Source organism: Haliotis rubra, unplaced genomic scaffold (genome assembly GCF_003918875.1).
Source record: "Haliotis rubra isolate DU_JTF1 unplaced genomic scaffold, ASM391887v1 Scf1114, whole genome shotgun sequence".
Lineage (NCBI taxonomy): Eukaryota > Metazoa > Mollusca > Gastropoda > Lepetellida > Haliotidae > Haliotis > Haliotis rubra.
The window spans coordinates 74,554-98,243 of NW_025765020.1; the positions used below are offsets into that span (position 1 = coordinate 74,554).

The 23,690-nt window shown below is 41.7% G+C and overlaps 2 protein-coding genes across 6 annotated transcripts in view; both read right to left on the minus strand.

The window, feature by feature from the left end:
* Positions 1-23,690, minus strand: part of LOC124288792 — a 217,243-nt gene that overhangs the window by 49,707 nt on the left and 143,846 nt on the right. The gene's annotated exons all lie outside the window — the stretch shown is intronic.
* On the minus strand, positions 63-19,387 carry LOC124288827 (multiple epidermal growth factor-like domains protein 10). Of its 4 annotated transcripts, none has more exons than XM_046725398.1 (6): positions 19,113-19,319; positions 2,810-2,868; positions 1,761-2,603; positions 1,276-1,420; positions 322-892; positions 63-291 (listed from the first exon to the last, which is right to left on the minus strand). In XM_046725398.1, the coding sequence occupies exons 5-6, from the start codon at positions 798-800 to the stop codon at positions 63-65; spliced, it is 708 nt and encodes a 235-aa protein (XP_046581354.1). In that variant the 5' UTR covers positions 801-892; positions 1,276-1,420; positions 1,761-2,603; positions 2,810-2,868; positions 19,113-19,319. The 4 variants fall into 4 exon arrangements, with proteins under 4 accessions (XP_046581354.1, XP_046581346.1, XP_046581363.1 ...); XM_046725390.1 differs by having other exon boundaries at positions 63-288; positions 319-892; positions 19,113-19,315; XM_046725407.1 differs by lacking the exon at positions 2,810-2,868 and having other exon boundaries at positions 63-288; positions 319-892; positions 19,113-19,315.

The following is a 23,690-nucleotide window of genomic DNA, read 5'->3' on the forward strand; positions in this document are numbered from 1 at the left end:
TCATTGTATTTTCAGAATACATATTGACTAGTTTGAACAGGTTAAACTGGTTTGAATTAAACCTATTGGTCTCTTTCGCTTTCAGTTGGTGAGATGTAGTTTGCTTGATCGTCAACAGGGACGCTCTTCATCAGGTGCGTGTATGTGTGCGAGTCTCTGGTGTAACTGCCAGATGCCGCATCAGTTCCATCATCTGTGTCAGCTGCTGGTTGAAAGATGTCAGACAAGACAGCCATGTGTCCAATGTTTCCTTCAGGGTCTGTCGGTCTCTGAGGTGGAGCCACACACCTCCTTCAGGGTCTGCCGGTCTCTGAGGTCTCCAGTCTGTCCATACCTCCTTCAGGGTCTGCCGGTCTCTGAGGTGGAGCCACACATTCCAGTCTGTCCATACCTCCTTCAGGGTCTGCCGGTCTCTGAGGTGGAGCCACACACTCCAGTCTGTCCATGCCTCCTTCAGGGTCTGCCGGTCTCTGAGGTGGAGCCACACATTCCAGTCTGTCCATACCTCCTTCAGGGTCTGCCGGTCTCTGGGGTGGAGCCACACACTCCAGTCTGTCCATGGCTCCTTCAGGGTCTGCCGGTCTCTGAGGTGGAGCCACACACTCCAGTCTGTCCAAACCTCCTTCAGTGTCTGCCGGTCTCTGAGATGGAGCCACACACTCCTGTCTGTGCATGGCTCCTTCGGGGTCTGTCGATCTCTGGGGTGGAGCCACACACTCCAGTCTGTCCATGTCTCCTTCAGGATCGGCCGGTCTTTGAGATGGAGCCACACACTCCAGTCTGTCCATGTCTGATCTCATAGTATCTGTGCAATGGCTGGTAGTCCACGGCACGGGCCTCAGGTTCTTGGGGCGATATTGTAGCAAGGCGAATGCTTTCTGTTCGACTTTCTCTGTTAAAGAAATTATGGAGTCTAGATAACTCAATGGCACAAAAGGTAAATAGCGTTTGTCTAGCCACATATTACATAAATCACAAAGGTCAATGCACAAATTAGTTTTATTATTATCTACCACAGCACTAAAGCAAGTCATGTGAAATTACCAAATCCGAGTTTGAAATACATTGACCACACTAGAAAAGATGCCACCTATAATTTGTATCAAGACATACTCCAGCCATTTTCGGCTGCTTTCAGTAGCATTTTCCTTCAATGTTGCTCTATCGTGACTTTGGTAGAAATCAATTTTTGGTACAAGCGTTTTTTTCCAAAAATAACAAAGCAAGTGAAACGTTATCATGTCTGAGTTTCTTGTATTTGTCCTGTATTCCCACCTTCGTGCTGACATCCCCTTGCGGTAACAGAAGTAACACACGCACATTGACATCAAGATGGTTTGTAAAATCAGGAGAGACGTGATGAGAAACACCAAATATCCTGATGACTTCATTTCTGGTTTGGGGCTGTTGATTCCATCGTCTGTCAAAGAGAACACGTTCAAGAGGTTCATGACATTGTTAGACATTACACAGGATATATCACTAACAAACGTACAAACCGTTTTGTAAACCATTTGCTCTTCTATTTTATGTTATTGGAATGGGTTACGGATATCCTATATGAATACGTGTAACAAAACATTATCGTCTGAAACACTCCGAATGTCTGTTGTCTGGTAATGGCCGCAAATATACGGCCAAGTTGTTCTATGTATTAGATTTTCAAACACAACTATGTACTCGGTCACGTCTTGAGCTATTATGCATTTTGAAGCGAATTAATCATCTTCTTCATTGTAAACACACACATGTTAACACACCTGTAGTACATGACTCTAAGATGTATGCCTCTGGGCAGTCTCCGGTCTGATCACAAACACCATCGGTGCAAGTGTCGCAGGAGTGGCCACACTTGTCTCCATAATATCCTGTGATGCATCCATTGACACAAGATCCGTTCTGCGAGTCACAAGTACCACCTGCACAATTGATGGGGCACGATGTGCAATAAAGACCAAAGTATCCAGAATTACAACCATCTAAACATGCACCCGTATTACTGCATCTCGTTCCATGACACTGAGTGCACTGAGATGAACACTCGGCACCATACCAGCCATGAGTGCAACCGTTGATGCAGATCTTGCCGAGATTGTGGCATTCCTTGCCACAGATGCTCTGATTCAGGCTTGATGGACATTCCTTCACACATTTCGCTTCACATGGACCTAAGCAGTGTTTACAAGAGTCCTCACATCTCAGATACGATGGATGGCATTCTGCACACGTCCCTGTTATCCTGTTGCAGGTCTTGCATCTGCTGGAGCAGTTCCTGCAGGACGAGCCGTAGTAAGAGTCAAAGCATCCTGACACACAGGACGATCCCTGGTAGCAGTATCTCCCTCCACATCGGCCTTGACATCTTCTACAGATACTTCCGGGTTCTGTACAGGGACGATTACAGTTATCACCTCGAAACCCCGGTATACAACCCTTCGTGCATCTCCCGATCCCAGTACTTGTTGCTTTACACGTGTGATTCTGGCAGTTCCTGCTGCATCTGCTGCTACAGTATTTATCAAAATATCCCTGCTCACACTCTGTGAGGCATATACCGTGGTCTGTACAGTCTGAACAGTGTTGGTTACTCACACACGGTGAAGCTGAAACGATACAATAGTAAAGGCCATTCCGTTATTCACTGTGATATACTTTTATAGTTCTCTGTACCCTCAACATCTGTATATCTATCTGAAGCATCACTTGAGTGTGTAATGTCGTCATTTATGTTCCTGTGAATTATGTGAGACTGGATTATTTCTATTATATTATATAACCCCTTAATAGAAAGAAAATGATTCAGCTCTACCTTGGGTGGATGTTACTATATGTGCCACACATATAATCTGCGTAACGATCTTGATAGACCTGAAAAGATATGCATATTACATCTCAATGACTGTACGCATATACAGTGGTTACATTTACATCTGTACACCTACATTGCATTTACACAGATGGCTGAAAACATGCCATGAAGTCACTCAAAGAATCCAAACTGACCAATCGAACATCATTTTTGATGCTTTCATTTGATTTCTGCTATATTCCTTTGATGCCTTATATTTAAAGGAATGGTAAATAAAGAGACAATTTGCTGCGATTTGGATTCAAAAAACGGTTCTAAAAAAGGAAGTAAGTGCAAGAGAAAAATAAAGTGATTTTCGTAGATAATATGTAAAAGGGAATTCGAAAATGCACGAATATTAAACTTGGGCTATCCAAACCAAAACTTTCGAGATGTGTCCTGAAGCTCCGAGCAATGTTTTCATTCGCTGATATGTAGACATGGTGCAATGTAGAATTTATTTCAGGATGTTGCGCAGCTACTGGAATACGTCAGGCAGTGGTCACACGGAGCTCACACACCAATCTGAGTATGTTCTTAACATGAAAACTTTGCGTGCGTGTTAAGTGTGTGAAATGATTTTGTATCTTGACAAAGCAATCAATGACAAAGCAGTTTTCTGTGAATGACGTCCTGTTTGAGTAGATAGTGCTGTGACACAAAGTAAATACCTGACATGGATTAATCCTCCAGGTAGATAACTGATCGTATCTTCTATGGATTAATGTAGTCTTGCCGAGGTGGCCAGCAAGCAGACAAGCCCGTAATGCGATGTATAAATGTCGAGGTGGCCAGCAAGCAGACAAGCCCCGTAATGCGATGTATAAATGTCGAGGTGGCCAGCAAGCAGACAAGCCCAGTAATGCGATGTATAAATGTCGAGGTGGCCAGCAAGCAGACAAGCCCCGTAATGCGATGTATAAATGTCGAGGTGGCCAGCAAGCAGACAAGCCCCGTAATGCGATGTATAAATGTCGAGGTGGCCAGCAAGCTGACAAGCCCCGTAATGCGATGTATAAATGTCGAGGTGGCCAGCAAGCAGACAAGCCCCGTAATGCGATGTATAAATGTCGAGGTGGCCAGCAAGCAGACAAGCCCGTAATGCCATGTATAAATGTCGAGGTGGCCAGCAAGCAGACAAGCCCCGTAATGCGATGTATAAATGCCGAGGTGACCAGCAAGCAGACAAGCCCCGTAATGCGATGTATAAATGTCGAGGTGGCCAGCAAGCAGACAAGCCCCGTAATGCCATGTATGAATGAATGAATGAATGAATGATGAGATGTCTTTATTTCCTCCAAAAGTATATTCGAAGATTACATAAACAAACATCAGTTAGTTACATATATCCACATATGATATGTACAAAGCACGGATATTTACAACAATGATAGTTCAGAAAGTATACATCAAGGAATTTCTTTAAAGAATAGATGTAGTTCGAAAAATGTAGTATGGTCGTTTGCCATGCTGTTTCATGAAGGCCAGGGATGTGAGTTTTGCACCACAAAACAGTACAAGGGCATCTTCATCATCAAGCATTTCAATTAAGACATATAATTCTACGTCCAGTAGGTCAAGTAGCGTCATATAAAAGTTATTTCTTTGGTTCATTACAGATTCACAATGCAAAATGATGTGGGCATCGTGGTCATAGCAGTACTTATTACAAAGCATACATTCTTTTGAGAATTTGGCTTTAGAACCGACTAGTACAGCAAGTTGTATATGGTCTTTATATTCTGGGTACAGATACATTAGAGTGTAAAGTCTATGTAGACTCAGTGTTTGATGGATTACATCATATCTGGACATATTTTTCTAATGGAGAGTCTCAATTTCCATTGAGCCTCTTCATAAGAGAAGACAGAGCTTATAACTATTTTGCGCCAAACTGTCTTTGACGGAAAATACCAGTTTGCACGTAAGTTGATACATAATCCAGTAGGTTATACTTCCGTGCTGTACATAACAGAGTGTTGCAAATACTGCGTGAGCTAATATTTAAGTGAACAGTGAGTGCTAAAATGCACAGAACAGTGTTTTCGTTGATGAATTACAGGCGTTATTACATAATCTTCCAAGGAATAATAATCTACACTTGTCAATGTACCCAACCATTGTCCAGAGGCCTAGGTTGGCACATACAGAATCTGTTGGCATACGTCTGTTGAACCCTTGAATACATTTAGCGAAATATCGTTGGGTATTTTCCACCAAATCAATGTTTTTGCCATATAGCGTAGGCATGGTTTCACAACCATAGAAGCTTGTAGGTAAAACCATTCTTTTCCATATATTAACACATGTAACTGGATGTAAGTCAGTACTGTTAAGACCCAATGAGCGCAAGGAATTTATGGTTTGCCTGGCCTTTTGACAGTTAGCGAAAACTCTATCTTTACAAGACAGATCTGATGAGAGTAGGATACCACCATATTTTACTGATGGACTTATATTAATAGAGGTGTCGCAAAAGGAGAATGGGAGCTCAGGACAAGATTGTTTCCCTTTCCGAAAAACTACAACAGTGCTTTTCGATGCATTATATGTTAGGCGCCATCTGGAAGCATATTCTGAAACAATATGAAGTGAATTCTGCAGCCCAGACGGAGTGGTACTTAACAGTGTCGTATCATCGGCTAACAGGACTGATGGTACATCAATACCATATACACATATACCATTGTTACTAAGTCTTAATTCAGTTAGTAAATCGTTTATGAAGACAAGGAAGAACCATGCAGACAAGACTCTACCTTGCCCTACACCTTGTTTTACTTCAAAAGTGTCTGAGCTATTTCCGTTGTACATTACAAAAGAAGAGCTGCAGGTGTAGCTGTGATATAGCAGATTCCACATTTTACCCGTTATACCCAAATTGTGGAGTTTTAAGAATAGACCGCCATGCCAGATGCGATCAAAAGCTTTCTCATTATCGAGAAAAGCTGAGACAACTTGGGAGCCACGCTCAGCATAATATGTTACGCAATCATTGAGCATGAACGTCGACATAATTGCACCGTGTTCTTTTCTAAATCCAAACTGTAGAGGGTCTGGAAAGTGGGGATTAATATGGCTATATAACATTGTAGACGTGACAGTAATAGTTTTTCAAATAGTTTCCCTATACAGGAGGTTAGGGTGATACCTCTGTAGTTTTGGGATCACATTTTGCACCTTTTCCTTTATAAAGTGGAACAATCATACCCAGTCTAAAGATATTGGGAAAGTACACAGCTTTCATAATTAGACCCAGAGCTTATCGACCAGTACGTCACCTCCATAGATAAGATGTTCATTGTTTACGTGATCTGGTCCAGGGGATTTGTTACGCTTTAGATTAACCAGATGTTGTTTTAACTCTGATGGCTGGATATCGGCATATAGTACAGCGTCAGCAGCAGTAGAATCAACATGTTGTGAAATTATATCTGCCAGTTTGATATCCACAGATGCTTTAAATTCATCATCTAAAGTTTCAGCATGATGTGGTATGGCGAGGTTAGCATAGTAAGCACCCCACAGGTTACATATGGCCTCTGGTGTGTCCGCGTGGGTATTGTTAAACACTAATTGGTCAACTGTTGACCGCGGGCGTCTCAGCTTACGCACAGATTTAAAGAAGGTATTAATATCTGTTTCTGAAGAAATTTCAAGTTCACGAGATAGTTCTTTGCGTTGTTTTCGTTTGCCTGCCGATGTAAACGACGGAAGTCGCGCTTAGCACGTTTGTATTCTCGATATGAAGTCGAATCGTCTCCCCTTGGTTTGTCGTCTGCGAGCCAGGTTCGCCGAGAGACACGCATTTGGTAATGAGTATCATTTAGGCCGCTACTTTTCCAATATGGCTTTAGATAGGATCTAAATGTTCCAGAGGGAACGCACTCGGAACTAGCACTAGTAAGGGCATTTCTAATCTGTTCATTATAGAGCTCAATGTCTGCAGGTTGTGCTTCATTACATGGCATACATATGTTAGAGAGAAGTCTCTCTGTTTCCTCTGTGTAAGCATTTAATTCAGTGGAGGCAGCTTTGTGCCATTTTGGAATACATGTCTTGGATGTAGGAGTTGCAGATTTATGCTGTACTTTAATATTTACGAAGCAAGGAAGATGGTCAGAGATTGTGTAGTCATATTGATCAAGCACACAACACTGAAGTAAGCTGCTTACCGCATGAGAGGGTACAAGAATATAGTCAATAAGAGACTTGTACAGGTTGTCCTTACTTCTCCATGTGTAGTCCGGACCACACGTGCGAGAGGTATGTAACACGTGTAACACGTAATGCGATGTATAAATGCCGAGGTGGCCAGCAAGCAGACAAGCCCCGTAATGCGATGTATAAATGTCGAGGTGGCCAGCAAGCAGACAAGCCCCGTAATGCCATGTATAAATGTCGAGGTGGCCAGCAAGCAGACAAGCCCCGTAATGCGATGTATAAATGTCGAGGTGGCCAGCAAGCAGACAAGCCCCGTAATGCCATGTATAAATGTCGAGGTGGCCAGCAAGCAGACAAGCCCCGTAATGCCATGTATAAATGTCGAGGTGGCCAGCAAGCAGACAAGCCCGTAATGCGATGTATAAATGTCGAGGTGGCCAGCAAGCTGACAAGCCCCGTAATGCGATGTATAAATGTCGAGGTGGCCAGCAAGCAGACAAGCCCCGTAATGCCATGTATAAATGTCGAGGTGGCCAGCAAGCAGACAAGCCCCGTAATGCCATGTATAAATGTCGAGGTGGCCAGCAAGCAGACAAGCCCCGTAATGCGATGTATAAATGCCGAGGTGACCAGCAAGCAGACAAGCCCCGTAATGCGATGTATAAATGTCGAGGTGGCCAGCAAGCAGACAAGCCCCGTAATGCCATGTATGAATGAATGAATGAATGAATGTCTTTATTTCCTCCAAAAGTATATTCGAAGATTACATAAACAAACATCAGTTAGTTACATATATCCACATATGATATGTACAAAGCACGGATATTTACAACAATGATAGTTCAGAAAGTATACATCAAGGAATTCTTTAAAGAATAGATGTAGTTCGAAAAATGTAGTATGGTCGTTTGCCATGCTGTTTCATGAAGGCCAGGGATGTGAAGTTTTGCACCACAAAACAGTACAAGGGCATCTTCATCATCAAGCATTTCAATTAAGACATATAATTCTACGTCCAGTAGGTCAAGTAGCGTCATATAAAAGTTATTTCTTTGGTTCATTACAGATTCACAATGCAAAATGATGTGGGCATCGTGGTCATAGCAGTACTTATTACAAAGCATACATTCTTTTGAGAATTTGGCTTTAGAACCGACTAGTACAGCAAGTTGTATATGGTCTTTATATTCTGGGTACAGATACATTAGAGTGTAAAGTCTATGTAGACTCAGTGTTTGATGGATTACATCATATCTGGACATATTTTCTCTAATGGAGAGTCTCAATTTCCATTGAGCCTCTTCATAAGAGAAGACAGAGCTTATAACTATTTTGCGCCAAACTGTCTTTGACGGAAAAATACCAGTTTGCACGTAAGTTGATACATAATCCAGTAGGTTATACTTCCGTGCTGTACATAACAGAGTGTTGCAAATACTGCGTGAGCTAATATTTAAGTGAACAGTGAGTGCTAAAAATGCACAGAACAGTGTTTTCGTTGATGAATTACAGGCGTTATTACATAATCTTCCAAGGAATAATAATCTACACTTGTCAATGTACCCAACCATTGTCCAGAGGCCTAGGTTGGCACATACAGAATCTGTTGGCATACGTCTGTTGAACCCTTGAATACATTTAGCGAAATATCGTTGGGTATTTTCCACCAAATCAATGTTTTTGCCATATAGCGTAGGCATGGTTTCACAACCATAGAAGCTTGTAGGTAAAACCATTCTTTTCCATATATTAACACATGTAACTGGATGTAAGTCAGTACTGTTAAGACCCAATGAGCGCAAGGAATTTATGGTTTGCCTGGCCTTTTGACAGTTAGCGAAAACTCTATCTTTACAAGACAGATCTGATGAGAGTAGGATACCACCATATTTTACTGATGGACTTATATTAATAGAGGTGTCGCAAAGGAGAATGTGAGCTCAGGACAAGATTGTTCCCTTTCCGAAAAACTACAACAGTGCTTTTCGATGCATTATATGTTAGGCGCCATCTGGAAGCATATTCTGAAACAATATGAAGTGAATTCTGCAGCCCAGACGGAGTGGTACTTAACAGTGTCGTATCATCGGCTAACAGGACTGATGGTACATCAATACCATATACACATATACCATTGTTACTAAGTCTTAATTCAGTTAGTAAATCGTTTATGAAGACAAGGAAGAACCATGCAGACAAGACTCTACCTTGCCCTACACCTTGTTTTACTTCAAAAGTGTCTGAGCTATTTCCGTTGTACATTACAAAAAGAAGAGCTGCAGGTGTAGCTGTGATATAGCAGATTCCACATTTTACCCGTTATACCCAAATTGTGGAGTTTTAAGAATAGACCGCCATGCCAGATGCGATCAAAAGCTTTCATTATCGAGAAAAGCTGAGAAAACTTGGGAGCCACGCTCAGCATAATATGTTACGCAATCATTGAGCATGAACGTCGACATAATTGCACCGTGTTCTTTTCTAAATCCAAACTGTAGAGGGTCTGGAAAGTGGGGATTAATATGGCTTATATAACATTGTAGACGTGACAGTAATAGTTTTTCAAATAGTTTCCCTATACAGGAGGTTAGGGTGATACCTCTGTAGTTTTTGGGATCACATTTTGCACCTTTTCCTTTATAAAGTGGAACAATCATACCCAGTCTAAAGATATTGGGAAAGTACACAGCTTTCATAATTAGACCCAGAGCTTATCGACCAGTACGTCACCTCCATAGATAAGATGTTCATTGTTTACGTGATCTGGTCCAGGGGGATTTGTTACGCTTTAGATTAACCAGATGTTGTTTTAACTCTGATGGCTGGATATCGGCATATAGTACAGCGTCAGCAGCAGTAGAATCAACATGTTGTGAAATTATATCTGCCAGTTTGATATCCACAGATGCTTTAAATTCATCATCTAAAGTTTCAGCATGATGTGGTATGGCGAGGTTAGCATAGTAAGCACCCCCACAGGTTACATATGGCCTCTGGTGTGTCCGCGTGGGTATTGTTAAACACTAATTGGTCAACTGTTGACCGCGGGCGTCTCAGCTTACGCACAGATTTAAAGAAGGTATTAATATCTGTTTCTGAAGAAATTTCAAGTTCACGAGATAGTTCTTTGCGTTGTTTTCGTTTTGCCTGCCGATGTAAACGACGGAAGTCGCGCTTAGCACGTTTGTATTCTCGATATGAAGTCGAATCGTCTCCCCTTGGTTTGTCGTCTGCGAGCCAGGTTCGCCGAGAGACACGCATTTGGTAATGAGTATCATTTAGGCCGCTACTTTTCCAATATGGCTTTAGATAGGATCTAAATGTTCCAGAGGGAACGCACTCGGAACTAGCACTAGTAAGGGCATTTCTAATCTGTTCATTATAGAGCTCAATGTCTGCAGGTTGTGCTTCATTACATGGCATACATATGTTAGAGAGAAGTCTCTCTGTTTCCTCTGTGTAAGCATTTAATTCAGTGGAGGCAGCTTTGTGCCATTTTGGAATACATGTCTTGGATGTAGGAGTTGCAGATTTATGCTGTACTTTAATATTTACGAAGCAAGGAAGATGGTCAGAGATTGTGTAGTCATATTGATCAAGCACACAACACTGAAGTAAGCTGCTTACCGCATGAGAGGGTACAAGAATATAGTCAATAAGAGACTTGTACAGGTTGTCCTTACTTCTCCATGTGTAGTCCGGACCACACGTGCGAGAGGTATGTAACACGTAACACGTAATGCGATGTATAAATGCCGAGGTGGCCAGCAAGCAGACAAGCCCGTGTCGCGATGTATAAATGTCGAGGTGGCCAGCAAGCAGACAGCAAGCCCGTAATGCCATGTATAAATGTCGAGGTGGCCAGCAAGCAGACAAGCCCGTAATGCGATGTATAAATGTCGAGGTGGCCAGCAAGCAGACAAGCCCGTAATGCGATGTATAAATGTCGAGGTGGCCAGCAAGCAGACAAGCCCCGTAATGCGATGTATAAATGTCGAGGTGGCCAGCAAGCAGACAAGCCCCGTGTGCGATGTATAAATGTCGAGGTGGCCAGCAAGCAGACAAGCCCCGTAATGCGATGTATAAATGTCGAGGTGGCCAGCATGTCGAGGTGGCAGCAAGCAGACAAGCCCGTAATGCGATGTATAAATGTCGGTGGCCAGCAAGCAGACAAGCCCCGTAATGCGATGTATAAATGTCGAGGTGGCCAGCAAGCGTAATGCCATGTATAAAGACAAGCCCGCAGAATGCGATGTATAAATGTCGAGGTGGCCAGCAAGCAGACAAGCCCGTAATGCGATGTATAAATGTCGAGGTGGCCAGCAAGCGATGACAAGCCCCGTAATGCGATGTATAAATGTCGAGGTGGCCAGCAAGCAGACAAGCCCGTAATGCGATGTATAAATGCCGAGGTGACCAGCAAGCAGACAAGCCCCGTAATCACGATGTATAAATGTCGAGGTGGCCAGCAAGCAGACAAGCCCCGTAATGCCATGTATGAATGAATGAATGAATGAATGTCTTTATTTCCTCCAAAGTATATTCGAAGATTACATAAACAAACATCAGTTAGTTACATATATCCACATATGATATGTACAAAGCACGGATATTTACAACAATGATAGTTCAGAAAGTATACATCAAGGAATTCTTTAAAGAATAGATGTAGTTCGAAAAATGTAGTATGGTCGTTTGCCATGCTGTTTCATGAAGGCCAGGGATGTGAAGTTTTGCACCACAAAACAGTACAAGGGCATCTTCATCATCAAGCATTTCAATTAAGACATATAATTCTACGTCCAGTAGGTCAAGTAGCGTCATATAAAAGTTATTTCTTTGGTTCATTACAGATTCACAATGCAAAATGATGTGGGCATCGTGGTCATAGCAGTACTTATTACAAAGCATACATTCTTTTGAGAATTTGGCTTTAGAACCGACTAGTACAGCAAGTTGTATATGGTCTTTATATTCTGGGTACAGATACATTAGAGTGTAAAGTCTATGTAGACTCAGTGTTTGATGGATTACATCATATCTGGACATATTTTCTCTAATGGAGAGTCTCAATTTCCATTGAGCCTCTTCATAAGAGAAGACAGAGCTTATAACTATTTTGCGCCAAACTGTCTTTGACGGAAAAATACCAGTTTGCACGTAAGTTGATACATAATCCAGTAGGTTATACTTCCGTGCTGTACATAACAGAGTGTTGCAAATACTGCGTGAGCTAATATTTAAGTGAACAGTGAGTGCTAAAAATGCACAGAACAGTGTTTTCGTTGATGAATTACAGGCGTTATTACATAATCTTCCAAGGAATAATAATCTACACTTGTCAATGTACCCAACCATTGTCCAGAGGCCTAGGTTGGCACATACAGAATCTGTTGGCATACGTCTGTTGAACCCTTGAATACATTTAGCGAAATATCGTTGGGTATTTTCCACCAAATCAATGTTTTTGCCATATAGCGTAGGCATGGTTTCACAACCATAGAAGCTTGTAGGTAAAACCATTCTTTTCCATATATTAACACATGTAACTGGATGTAAGTCAGTACTGTTAAGACCCAATGAGCGCAAAGGAATTTATGGTTTGCCTGGCCTTTTGACAGTTAGCGAAAACTCTATCTTTACAAGACAGATCTGATGAGAGTAGGATACCACCATATTTTACTGATGGACTTATATTAATAGAGGTGTCGCAAAAGGAGAATGGGAGCTCAGGACAAGATTGTTTCCCTTTCCGAAAAACTACAACAGTGCTTTTCGATGCATTATATGTTAGGCGCCATCTGGAAGCATATTCTGAAACAATATGAAGTGAATTCTGCAGCCCAGACGGAGTGGTACTTAACAGTGTCGTATCATCGGCTAACAGGACTGATGGTACATCAATACCATATACACATATACCATTGTTACTAAGTCTTAATTCAGTTAGTAAATCGTTTATGAAGACAAGGAAGAACCATGCAGACAAGACTCTACCTTGCCCTACACCTTGTTTTACTCAAAAGTGTCTGAGCTATTTCCGTTGTACATTACAAAGAAGAGCTGCAGGTGTAGCTGTGATATAGCAGATTCCACATTTTACCCGTTATACCCAAATTGTGGAGTTTTAAGAATAGACCGCCATGCCAGATGCGATCAAAAGCTTTCTCATTATCGAGAAAAGCTGAGAAAAACTTGGGAGCCACGCTCAGCATAATATGTTACGCAATCATTGAGCATGAACGTCGACATAATTGCACCGTGTTCTTTTCTAAATCCAAACTGTAGAGGGTCTGGAAAGTGGGGATTAATATGGCTTATATAACATTGTAGACGTGACAGTAATAGTTTTTCAAATAGTTTCCCTATACAGGAGGTTAGGGTGATACCTCTGTAGTTTTGGGATCACATTTTGCACCTTTTCCTTTATAAAGTGGAACAATCATACCCAGTCTAAAGATATTGGGAAAGTACACAGCTTTCATAATTAGACCCAGAGCTTATCGACCAGTACGTCACCTCCATAGATAAGATGTTCATTGTTTACGTGATCTGGTCCAGGGGATTTGTTACGCTTTAGATTAACCAGATGTTGTTTTAACTCTGATGGCTGGATATTGGCATATAGTACAGCGTCAGCAGCAGTAGAATCAACATGTTGTGAAATTATATCTGCCAGTTTGATATCCACAGATGCTTTAAATTCATCATCTAAAGTTTCAGCATGATGTGGTATGGCGAGGTTAGCATAGTAAGCACCCCACAGGTTACATATGGCCTCTGGTGTGTCTGCGTGGGTATTGTTAAACACTAATTGGTCAACTGTTGACCGCGGGCGTCTCAGCTTACGCACAGATTTAAAGAAGGTATTAATATCTGTTTCTGAAGAAATTTCAAGTTCACGAGATAGTTCTTTGCGTTGTTTTCGTTTTGCCTGCCGATGTAAACGACGGAAGTCGCGCTTAGCACGTTTGTATTCTCGATATGAAGTCGAATCGTCTCCCCTTGGTTTTGTCGTCTGCGAGCCAGGTTCGCCGAGACACGCATTTGGTAATGAGTATCATTTAGGCCGCTACTTTTCCAATATGGCTTTAGATAGGATCTAAATGTTCCAGAGGGAACGCACTCGGAACTAGCACTAGTAAGGGCATTTCTAATCTGTTCATTATAGAGCTCAATGTCTGCAGGTTGTGCTTCATTACATGGCATACATATGTTAGAGAGAAGTCTCTGTTTCCTCTGTGTAAGCATTTAATTCAGTGGAGGCAGCTTTGTGCCATTTTGGAATACATGTCTTGGATGTAGGAGTTGCAGATTTATGCTGTACTTTAATATTTACGAAGCAAGGAAGATGGTCAGAGATTGTGTAGTCATATTGATCAAGCACACAACACTGAAGTAAGCTGCTTACATGATGAGAGGGTACAAGAATATAGTCAATAAGAGACTTGTACAGGTTGTCCTTACTTCTCCATGTGTAGTCCGGACCACACGTGCGAGAGGTATGTAACACGTGTAACACGTAATGCGATGTATAAATGCCGAGGTGGCCAGCAAGCAGACAAGCCCGTATCGCGATGTATAAATGTCGAGGTGGCCAGCAAGCAGACAAGCCCGTAATGCCATGTATAAATGTCGAGGTGGCCAGCAAGCAGACAAGCCCCGTAATGCGATGTATAAATGTCGAGGTGGCCAGCAAGCAGACAAGCCCAATAATGCGATGTATAAATGTCGAGGTGGCCAGCAAGCAGACAAGCCCCGTAATGCGATGTATAAATGTCGAGGTGGCCAGCAAGCAGACAAGCCCGTGAATGCGATGTATAAATGTCGAGGTGGCCAGCAAGCAGACAAGCCCGTAATGCGATGTATAAATGCCGAGGTGGCCAGCAAGCAGACAAGCCCGTAATGCGATGTATAAATGTCGGTGGACAGCAAGCAGACAAGCCCGTAATGCCATGTATAAATGTCGAGGTGGCCAGCAAGCAGACAAGCCCCGTATCGCGATGTATAAATGTCGAGGTGGCCAGCAAGCAGACAAGCCCCGTGTAATGCGATGTATAAATGTCGAGGTGGCCAGCAAGCAGACAAGCCCGTAATGCGATGTATAAATGTCGAGGTGGCCAGCAAGCTGACAAGCCCCGTAATGCCATGTATAAATGTCGAGGTGGCCAGCAAGCTGACAAGCCCCGTAATGCCATGTATAAATGTCGAGGTGGCCAGCAAGCAGACAAGCCCTGTAATGCGATGTATAAATGCCGAGGTGACCAGCAAGCAGACAAGCCCCGTAATGCGATGTATAAATGTCGAGGTGGCCAGCAAGCAGACAAGCCCCGTAATGCCATGTATGAATGAATGAATGAATGAATGTCTTTATTTCCTCCAAAAGTATATTCGAAGATTACATAAACAAACATCAGTTAGTTACATATATCCACATATGATATGTACAAAGCACGGATATTTACAACAATGATAGTTCAGAAAGTATACATCAAGGAATTCTTTAAAGAATAGATGTAGTTCGAAAAATGTAGTATGGTCGTTTGCCATGCTGTTTCATGAAGGCCAGGGATGTGAAGTTTTGCACCACAAAACAGTACAAGGGCATCTTCATCATCAAGCATTTCAATTAAGACATATAATTCTACGTCCAGTAGGTCAAGTAGCGTCATATAAAAGTTATTTCTTTGGTTCATTACAGATTCACAATGCAAAATGATGTGGGCATCGTGGTCATAGCAGTACTTATTACAAAGCATACATTCTTTTGAGAATTTGGCTTTAGAACCGACTAGTACAGCAAGTTGTATATGGTCTTTATATTCTGGGTACAGATACATTAGAGTGTAAAGTCTATGTAGACTCAGTGTTTGATGGATTACATCATATCTGGACATATTTTTCTAATGGAGAGTCTCAATTTCCATTGAGCCTCTTCATAAGAGAAGACAGAGCTTATAACTATTTTGCGCCAAACTGTCTTTGACGGAAAATACCAGTTTGCACGTAAGTTGATACATAATCCAGTAGGTTATACTTCCGTGCTGTACATAACAGAGTGTTGCAAATACTGCGTGAGCTAATATTTAAGTGAACAGTGAGTGCTAAAATGCACAGAACAGTGTTTTCGTTGATGAATTACAGGCGTTATTACATAATCTTCCAAGGAATAATAATCTACACTTGTCAATGTACCCAACCATTGTCCAGAGGCCTAGGTTGGCACATACAGAATCTGTTGGCATACGTCTGTTGAACCCTTGAATACATTTAGCGAAATATCGTTGGGTATTTTCCACCAAATCAATGTTTTTGCCATATAGCGTAGGCATGGTTTCACAACCATAGAAGCTTGTAGGTAAAACCATTCTTTCCATATATTAACATATGTAACTGGATGTAAGTCAGTACTGTTAAGACCCAATGAGCGCAAGGAATTTATGGTTTGCCTGGCCTTTTGACAGTTAGCGAAAACTCTATCTTTACAAGACAGATCTGATGAGAGTAGGATACCACCATATTTTACTGATGGACTTATATTAATAGAGGTGTCGCAAAAGGAGAATGTGAGCTCAGGACAAGATTGTTTCCCTTTCCGAAAAACTACAACAGTGCTTTTCGATGCATTATATGTTAGGCGCCATCTGGAAGCATATTCTGAAACAATATGAAGTGAATTCTGCAGCCCAGACGGAGTGGTACTTAACAGTGTCGTATCATCGGCTAACAGGACTGATGGTACATCAATACCATATACACATATACCATTGTTACTAAGTCTTAATTCAGTTAGTAAATCGTTTATGAAGACAAGGAAGAACCATGCAGACAAGGCTCTACCTTGCCCTACACCTTGTTTTACTTCAAAAGTGTCTGAGCTATTTCCGTTGTACATTACAAAAGAAGAGCTGCAGGTGTAGCTGTGATATAGCAGATTCCACATTTTACCCGTTATACCCAAATTGTGGAGTTTTAAGAATAGACCGCCATGCCAGATGCGATCAAAAGCTTTCTCATTATCGAGAAAAGCTGAGAAAACTTGGGAGCCACGCTCAGCATAATATGTTACGCAATCATTGAGCATGAACGTCGACATAATTGCACCGTGTTCTTTTCTAAATCCAAACTGTAGAGGGTCTGGAAAGTGGGGATTAATATGGCTTATATAACATTGTAGACGTGACAGTAATAGTTTTTCAAATAGTTTCCCTATACAGGAGGTTAGGGTGATACCTCTGTAGTTTTTGGGATCACATTTTGCACCTTTTCCTTTATAAAGTGGAACAATCATACCCAGTCTAAAGATATTGGGAAAGTACACAGCTTTCATAATTAGACCCAGAGCTTATCGACCAGTACGTCACCTCCATAGATAAGATGTTCATTGTTTACGTGATCTGGTCCAGGGGATTTGTTACGCTTTAGATTAACCAGATGTTGTTTTAACTCTGATGGCTGGATATCGGCATATAGTACAGCGTCAGCAGCAGTAGAATCAACATGTTGTGAAATTATATCTGCCAGTTTGATATCCACAGATGCTTTAAATTCATCATCTAAAGTTTCAGCATGATGTGGTATGGCGAGGTTAGCATAGTAAGCACCCCACAGGTTACATATGGCCTCTGGTGTGTCCGCGTGGGTATTGTTAAACACTAATTGGTCAACTGTTGACCGCGGGCGTCTCAGCTTACGCACAGATTTAAAGAAGGTATTAATATCTGTTTCTGAAGAAATTTCAAGTTCACACGAGATAGTTCTTTGCGTTGTTTTCGTTTTGCCTGCCGATGTAAACGACGGAAGTCGCGCTTAGCACGTTTGTATTCTCGATATGAAGTCGAATCGTCTCCCCTTGGTTTGTCGTCTGCGAGCCAGGTTCGCCGAGAGACACGCATTTGGTAATGAGTATCATTTAGGCCGCTACTTTTCCAATATGGCTTTAGATAGGATCTAAATGTTCCAGAGGGAACGCACTCGGAACTAGCACTAGTAAGGGCATTTCTAATCTGTTCATTATAGAGCTCAATGTCTGCAGGTTGTGCTTCATTACATGGCATACATATGTTAGAGAGAAGTCTCTCTGTTTCCTCTGTGTAAGCATTTAATTCAGTGGAGGCAGCTTTGTGCCATTTTGGAATACATGTCTTGGATGTAGGAGTTGCAGATTTATGCTGTACTTTAATATTTACGAAGCAAGGAAGATGGTCAGAGATTGTGTAGTCATATTGATCAAGCACACAACACTGAAGTAAGCTGCTTACCGCATGAGAGGGTACAAGAATATAGTCAATAAGAGACTTGTACAGGTTGTCCTTACTTCTCCATGTGTAGTCCGGACCACACGTGCGAGAGGTATGTAACACGTGTAACACGTAATGCGATGTATAAATGTCGAGGTGGCCAGCAAGCAGACAAGCCCCGTAATGCGATGTATAAATGTCGAGGTGGCCAGCAAGCAGACAAGCCCCGTAATGCGATGTATAAATGTCGAGGTGGCCAGCAAGCAGACAAGCCCCGTAATGCGATGTATAAATGTCGAGGTGGCCAGCAAGCAGACAAGCCCCGTAATGCCATGTATAAATGTCGAGGTGGCCAGCAAGCAGACAAGCCCCGTAATGCGATGTATAAATGCCGAGGTGGCCAGCAAGCGAGACAAGCCCCGTAATGCGATGTATAAATGTCGAGGTGGCCAGCAAGCAGACAAGCCCCGTAATGCCATGTATAAATGTCGAGGTGGCCAGCAAGCAGACAAGCCCCGTAATGCGATGTATAAATGCCGAGGTGGCCAGCAAGCAGACACGCCCCGTAATTCGATGTATAAATGTCGAGGTGGATGCAGATCTGGACACGAACATGCACGTGCATCAAACACCGGAAATGCTTTTTAACTACAGAGGCAAGCATGTGTCATTACTTGTTATTTTCAGTATTAATCTACGTGAGGATACTTCTATATTATTCAAGTAAATTTTATAATAAATTCGAATACACCTCACGATACAATGTACGAATGTCCAACCATTTTCATTCTAAGCCCAGCTGTCCATAATGGTTTCGATTATGACAAAGCTCTCGACAACGATTGGAAAGAGATACTTACATTTGTAGAGCGGTATTCAAACAAATGTATGTGGGAGTATGTCCTAGCTTCGCATCTGGTACATAAGTCTGACTGTTATTCAGTGACCACTGATTTAGGTTCTGTTTCCTATTGATGAAAGGGGACAGGGAAGAACATAGACACCTGTTTTGTTTTTATAATTGTGTTGCTTTGTCCATAAAATGTCATTAATTACAAATTATTTCAGATTAAATTTCATTTTCCTAAAACACAGTGCCGTGTTTATCATTTGAGACGAGATTTAACATTTAACATCTGATAATTGACATTTTGCTTTAGATGAAATCAGTTTCACATCTCGAATTGTAGGATTCATTTTTCATTAAGTGGATCAGAGTGAAAATTTCACAGCAGAGACAGTGTTATCAGTTGAACTTTGTTCAGGAAATTTCACCTTATTCACAACATGGTGAGAACTTTGTGCTTTGTGAACTTTCACAGGGAGTCGGCGAAACTTGAATAATTAGTGATGAACGCTGAAGTTGTCGAATATAGAAACGCCAGTGCATTATAATAGCCGGAATATCTTCAGAAACAAATTCCGTTTGTGAAAATTATATGAACCCATCACTGAAAATGTGTTATGACACCGGGTGTCTGCAAAGAGGGAAGCATGACTTGCACACCCACACATTCGATTCTGTTACTGGGAATGGAAGTTGTTTTTAGCCTTACGCTGCACGGTACCCGCCACATTCTAACACCTCACTCTGCACTCTGAGTAGTACAAGCACGCGCTTTTGTGAAACAGCAGATTTTGCTGGTGTTTGAAAATAGACGTTAACAATCCTTGAGAGATAAACAATTACAAATGTTGAACATGAGCCTGCAGTTTGCCTGCCTGGCTGGTCTACCTTGCGTGTTGCACGTGTATATATATATAATCTCACATTACATTAAGACCACCAGTGAAGTGATTGACAGCCTAGTTTGTGAGCTTGACCATTCAGCATGAATGGAGCCATTGTATTTGTTGCCATTGATTCGTTCTGCCATTGTAAATCCTTTATAGTAATATGAATTTACAGAAAATCAGTATTAATAACACAGCGAAATGTCAATATCTGGTTAATCTCCACAATTTGCAATATCATCCCTGTTTCGGACGTTGTCTATGAGTTTGTGTGTTATAATCTTGACGGAGGGCCTGTTACACTACATCAGGAGGGTAGTGGAGGATTGTGCGACCTATAATGTCCCAAACATGCTCTGTGAGATTGAGATCTAGATAAGGTAGAGTTGCTGCAGCCCAAAGGTCCACAGTAATTATATAAACAAGCATCAGTATGATATGAATATAATAGGGGTTACAAATCATAGTTATTTCCCCGTTGTTGGTTAGTTTCAAAGCGAATGCCACTGTGTTAATGTATTTAGATGTTTCAATTAGGAAATTAACTCATATCTTTGATGTGGTGTATGCTGATTTGGGTCCCCCACTATTGATAGACTTGAAGATTATCTGGAAAATGTGAGTAGAAGGAATAATTTGATATTTACAGGTTCAAATGAGACGTGGGGTGACTGTGAAAGGAGTGTACGATCTGTATTGAAGGAGAAGCTGGAACTGGATGAAAGTAAAATCAGCATACAACGATCACACAGGATCATGAACGGGAAGGCAATCATTGTGAGGCTGTCTGACGACAAAGATAAACAAAACATTCTGACATCTGCAAATCTGCTGAAGGGAACGAACGTGTACTTCAGTGAAGACGTCCCTTCTACAGTGAGACAGAAACGTAAGAGGTTGTTGTCGTATATGTTCAAGTGTCGTGAAGTGGGTCGGAAGTGTTTTGAAATATGATCACTTTGTTGGTGACAACATACACACATGACATGATGAAGGATTCCCTGGTTGTCAACACACACCCCACCCCACCACCACAGAGGTGTATTGGGTACTTCACTGACATGAGGATCAACGCGATAGATAAATATGTGCAAAAGTACACAAAAGAATTCTATCATGAAGAGCCTCCACATTAATCAATCCCCGACCTCCAGAATTGATTGGCATGTATAAGCGATTGAGAGAGGTACGAGGGTGGTGATCCTTCTGGTCAGGCGGTCAAGACTCTGGAGGTCTTGTTTTTTCCAATCGACTACTCCAAAGGAATAGGAGAGGACTGGCACAGCAAAACTATTGGTGGCTTTGGCCTTGTTTCGAGCATTTAGCTCTGGGCTCCAGATTTTCTTTAATAGAGATTTATAGTCGGCCCGAAGTTTTTCTTCAATATGGGCATTTTGGAGCTTGTGTCGAACTTGCATTCCAAGATAGGAGTAGGTCTGATCTTCCACAAGATGCTCAATACCTCAATCCCCCTGTAACTTGACCGATCCATCATTAATTACCTTGCCACGTTTCAAATGAAGAGTATTACATTTGTCGAGCCAAAATGTCTTGCCAATATCATTCAAAAAGGACTCGACAAGGAAAACCTGCCATTTCAAATTGGTATCTTCTTTGGCAAGGAGCTCGATGTCATCCATGCAAAGGAGACGAGTAAGCGGTGATCTGTGCTGAGGAGGTCCGGGATGGTAACCCTCCTCTCTGTTGAGCAGAAAGCTCAAAGGATTTAGAGACAAACAAAAAAGCAAAGGACTGAAGGAGTCTCCTTGGAATATTCCCCTTCTGATTGGAATAGATTCCGAAGTCTGCACCTGTCCTTGCGAGTACATCTCAAGTTGTGTCGACCAGCAACTCATTTAAGACTTGATTAAATCAAGTAGTCGCTCAGGGAGGTCAATACAACAAAGTCACTTCAGAATCCATTCGTGAGAGACAGAGTCATATGCTTTATTGTAATCAATCCAGCACATGGAGAGGTTGCGGTGATATGTTTTAGCCTCTTCCAAAATCATTTTCTGTACAAGAGGTTGATCCTTGCACCCCCAATTTCCCTTCTCTCCCACTTCTGCTCTCTGTAAATTATATCATTGGAAGAGCAGTAAGATGACACGAAACTTGTTAAACACCCTGTGAAGGTTTTTTTTTTACTGAGTATTCAAACATATGATAGGGCGGAAGTTTTGGGATCAGTCAAGTCTCCTTATTTGGGAAGGAATATTGTGCGACATTTGCAGAACCATGGAGGAGCATCACCTGTGTCCACAAGAGAATTGAAACGGTGAAGTAATGGTGTTTTGACACAGGGGAACAGTTTCCAGTGCCGATTTCGAATGCCATCAGGCCCTGGAGCTGTATTAGATTTGGACCTTTTGATGACACGTTTCAGGCAATCTAGTGAGATGTAACAAACAAACGACCTAGTTACTTTCTCATGCATTGCATGGTCATAATCACTGACCCATGGTGCCTCAAGGTTACAGTCGCTGGGTACAGACCACAACTGTTTCCAGAACCTTTCATTGACATCCATGGGAGGCCGTTTATCATGCTCACCATCACCGTTTGTTTTATGTTGCCTGTAGAAGTGGACTCCCTGATGATCTTAACTTCAGGCAAAGCTTTATCCAGGAAATGCATTTTCTAGTTTCTGTTAGTTTCACTTGAAACCGCTTTTTATTTATTGGTGTATTGTTCTTAGTATTGGATGTGTTTCTTTGGAAACTGTGTGAAGATCCTCCAAGGTACGAGCGGCAACATAGACACACCAATTAACTTCATGTAATGAACAGTCCACAGGAAGTTTCATAGAAATAATATCATTTAATTAATTAATTTCATTTGTGGGAAAAGATTATGTTGTTTGTTTAATTGTCCTCCGTTTTTCTAAAGGTAAATCAGATATTTCATCATAAATAGACTGAAACAAAATATACACAGGATTTTCGGAAAGATCTGCAACTAAGAAAGAGGAAGAGTGAGGATCCGAAATTTCGGGGCCAATTGGCTCTGTGCCGGAAGAGTTTCCACCAGGAAGAGGAGAGAGGTTAACGCGGACGTCCATCAGAAGTTTTGGGTCTTCTGCCGCTTGAGCATTCTGCTCATGTGATGTTTCGGACCATTTCATTCATTCCAAAATAGATTATGCTTTCTCTTCATTAATGTTTTAGAACAGCATGCAACATTATACACCTTTCAAGCTTTCCAGTACGAACTTTATCATATATATTGCGTGGATGGTGCTTTCCACGAATCTAGGACATTATTTCGATATTTCAAAGTTCATTTACATTTGTTTTCAAATTTAAGGTTCTATGTCAGGATCAAATGTCAAGTAACTACTTAAAATAGTTTTCATTAATTAATTTTCGTCGGGGGCCGCGTACAAATTCATGACAGCAACGTAATGTCTATTACAATTCATGTGTAGAATAGCGTATAGATCCCAATGACTTTAGTCATATTTTAACCAACTGAGATCAGTACATACATTGTGTGTAGAACCAACGTAATGACACAGTGCAATGTGCAGTTGTCAGCCCATGTCGCGGGTTTAGCAAGGTACAATTCCTTTTATGGTTGATACCAGAGTAACTGCATAGATGGAAAAGGTTTATGCGTCACACTAGGTCGACACGACTCTTGCAAACTGCTACATGCATACATGCTTCGTTGCAGTCACAATTCCCAACACCGCTGATATGAAT

What these genes read in the sequence shown, in the direction of transcription:
- LOC124288827 (XM_046725383.1), bottom strand. An exon ending in CTTAGAGTCATGTACTACAG is followed by an intron (nt 1,421 to 1,760) that starts GTGTGTTAACAT and finishes TCTCTTTGACAG; the next exon opens with ACGATGGAATCAACAGCCCC. An exon ending in AAGGGGATGTCAGCACGAAG is followed by an intron (nt 893 to 1,275) that starts GTGGGAATACAG and finishes TTTCTTTAACAG; the next exon opens with AGAAAGTCGAACAGAAAGCA.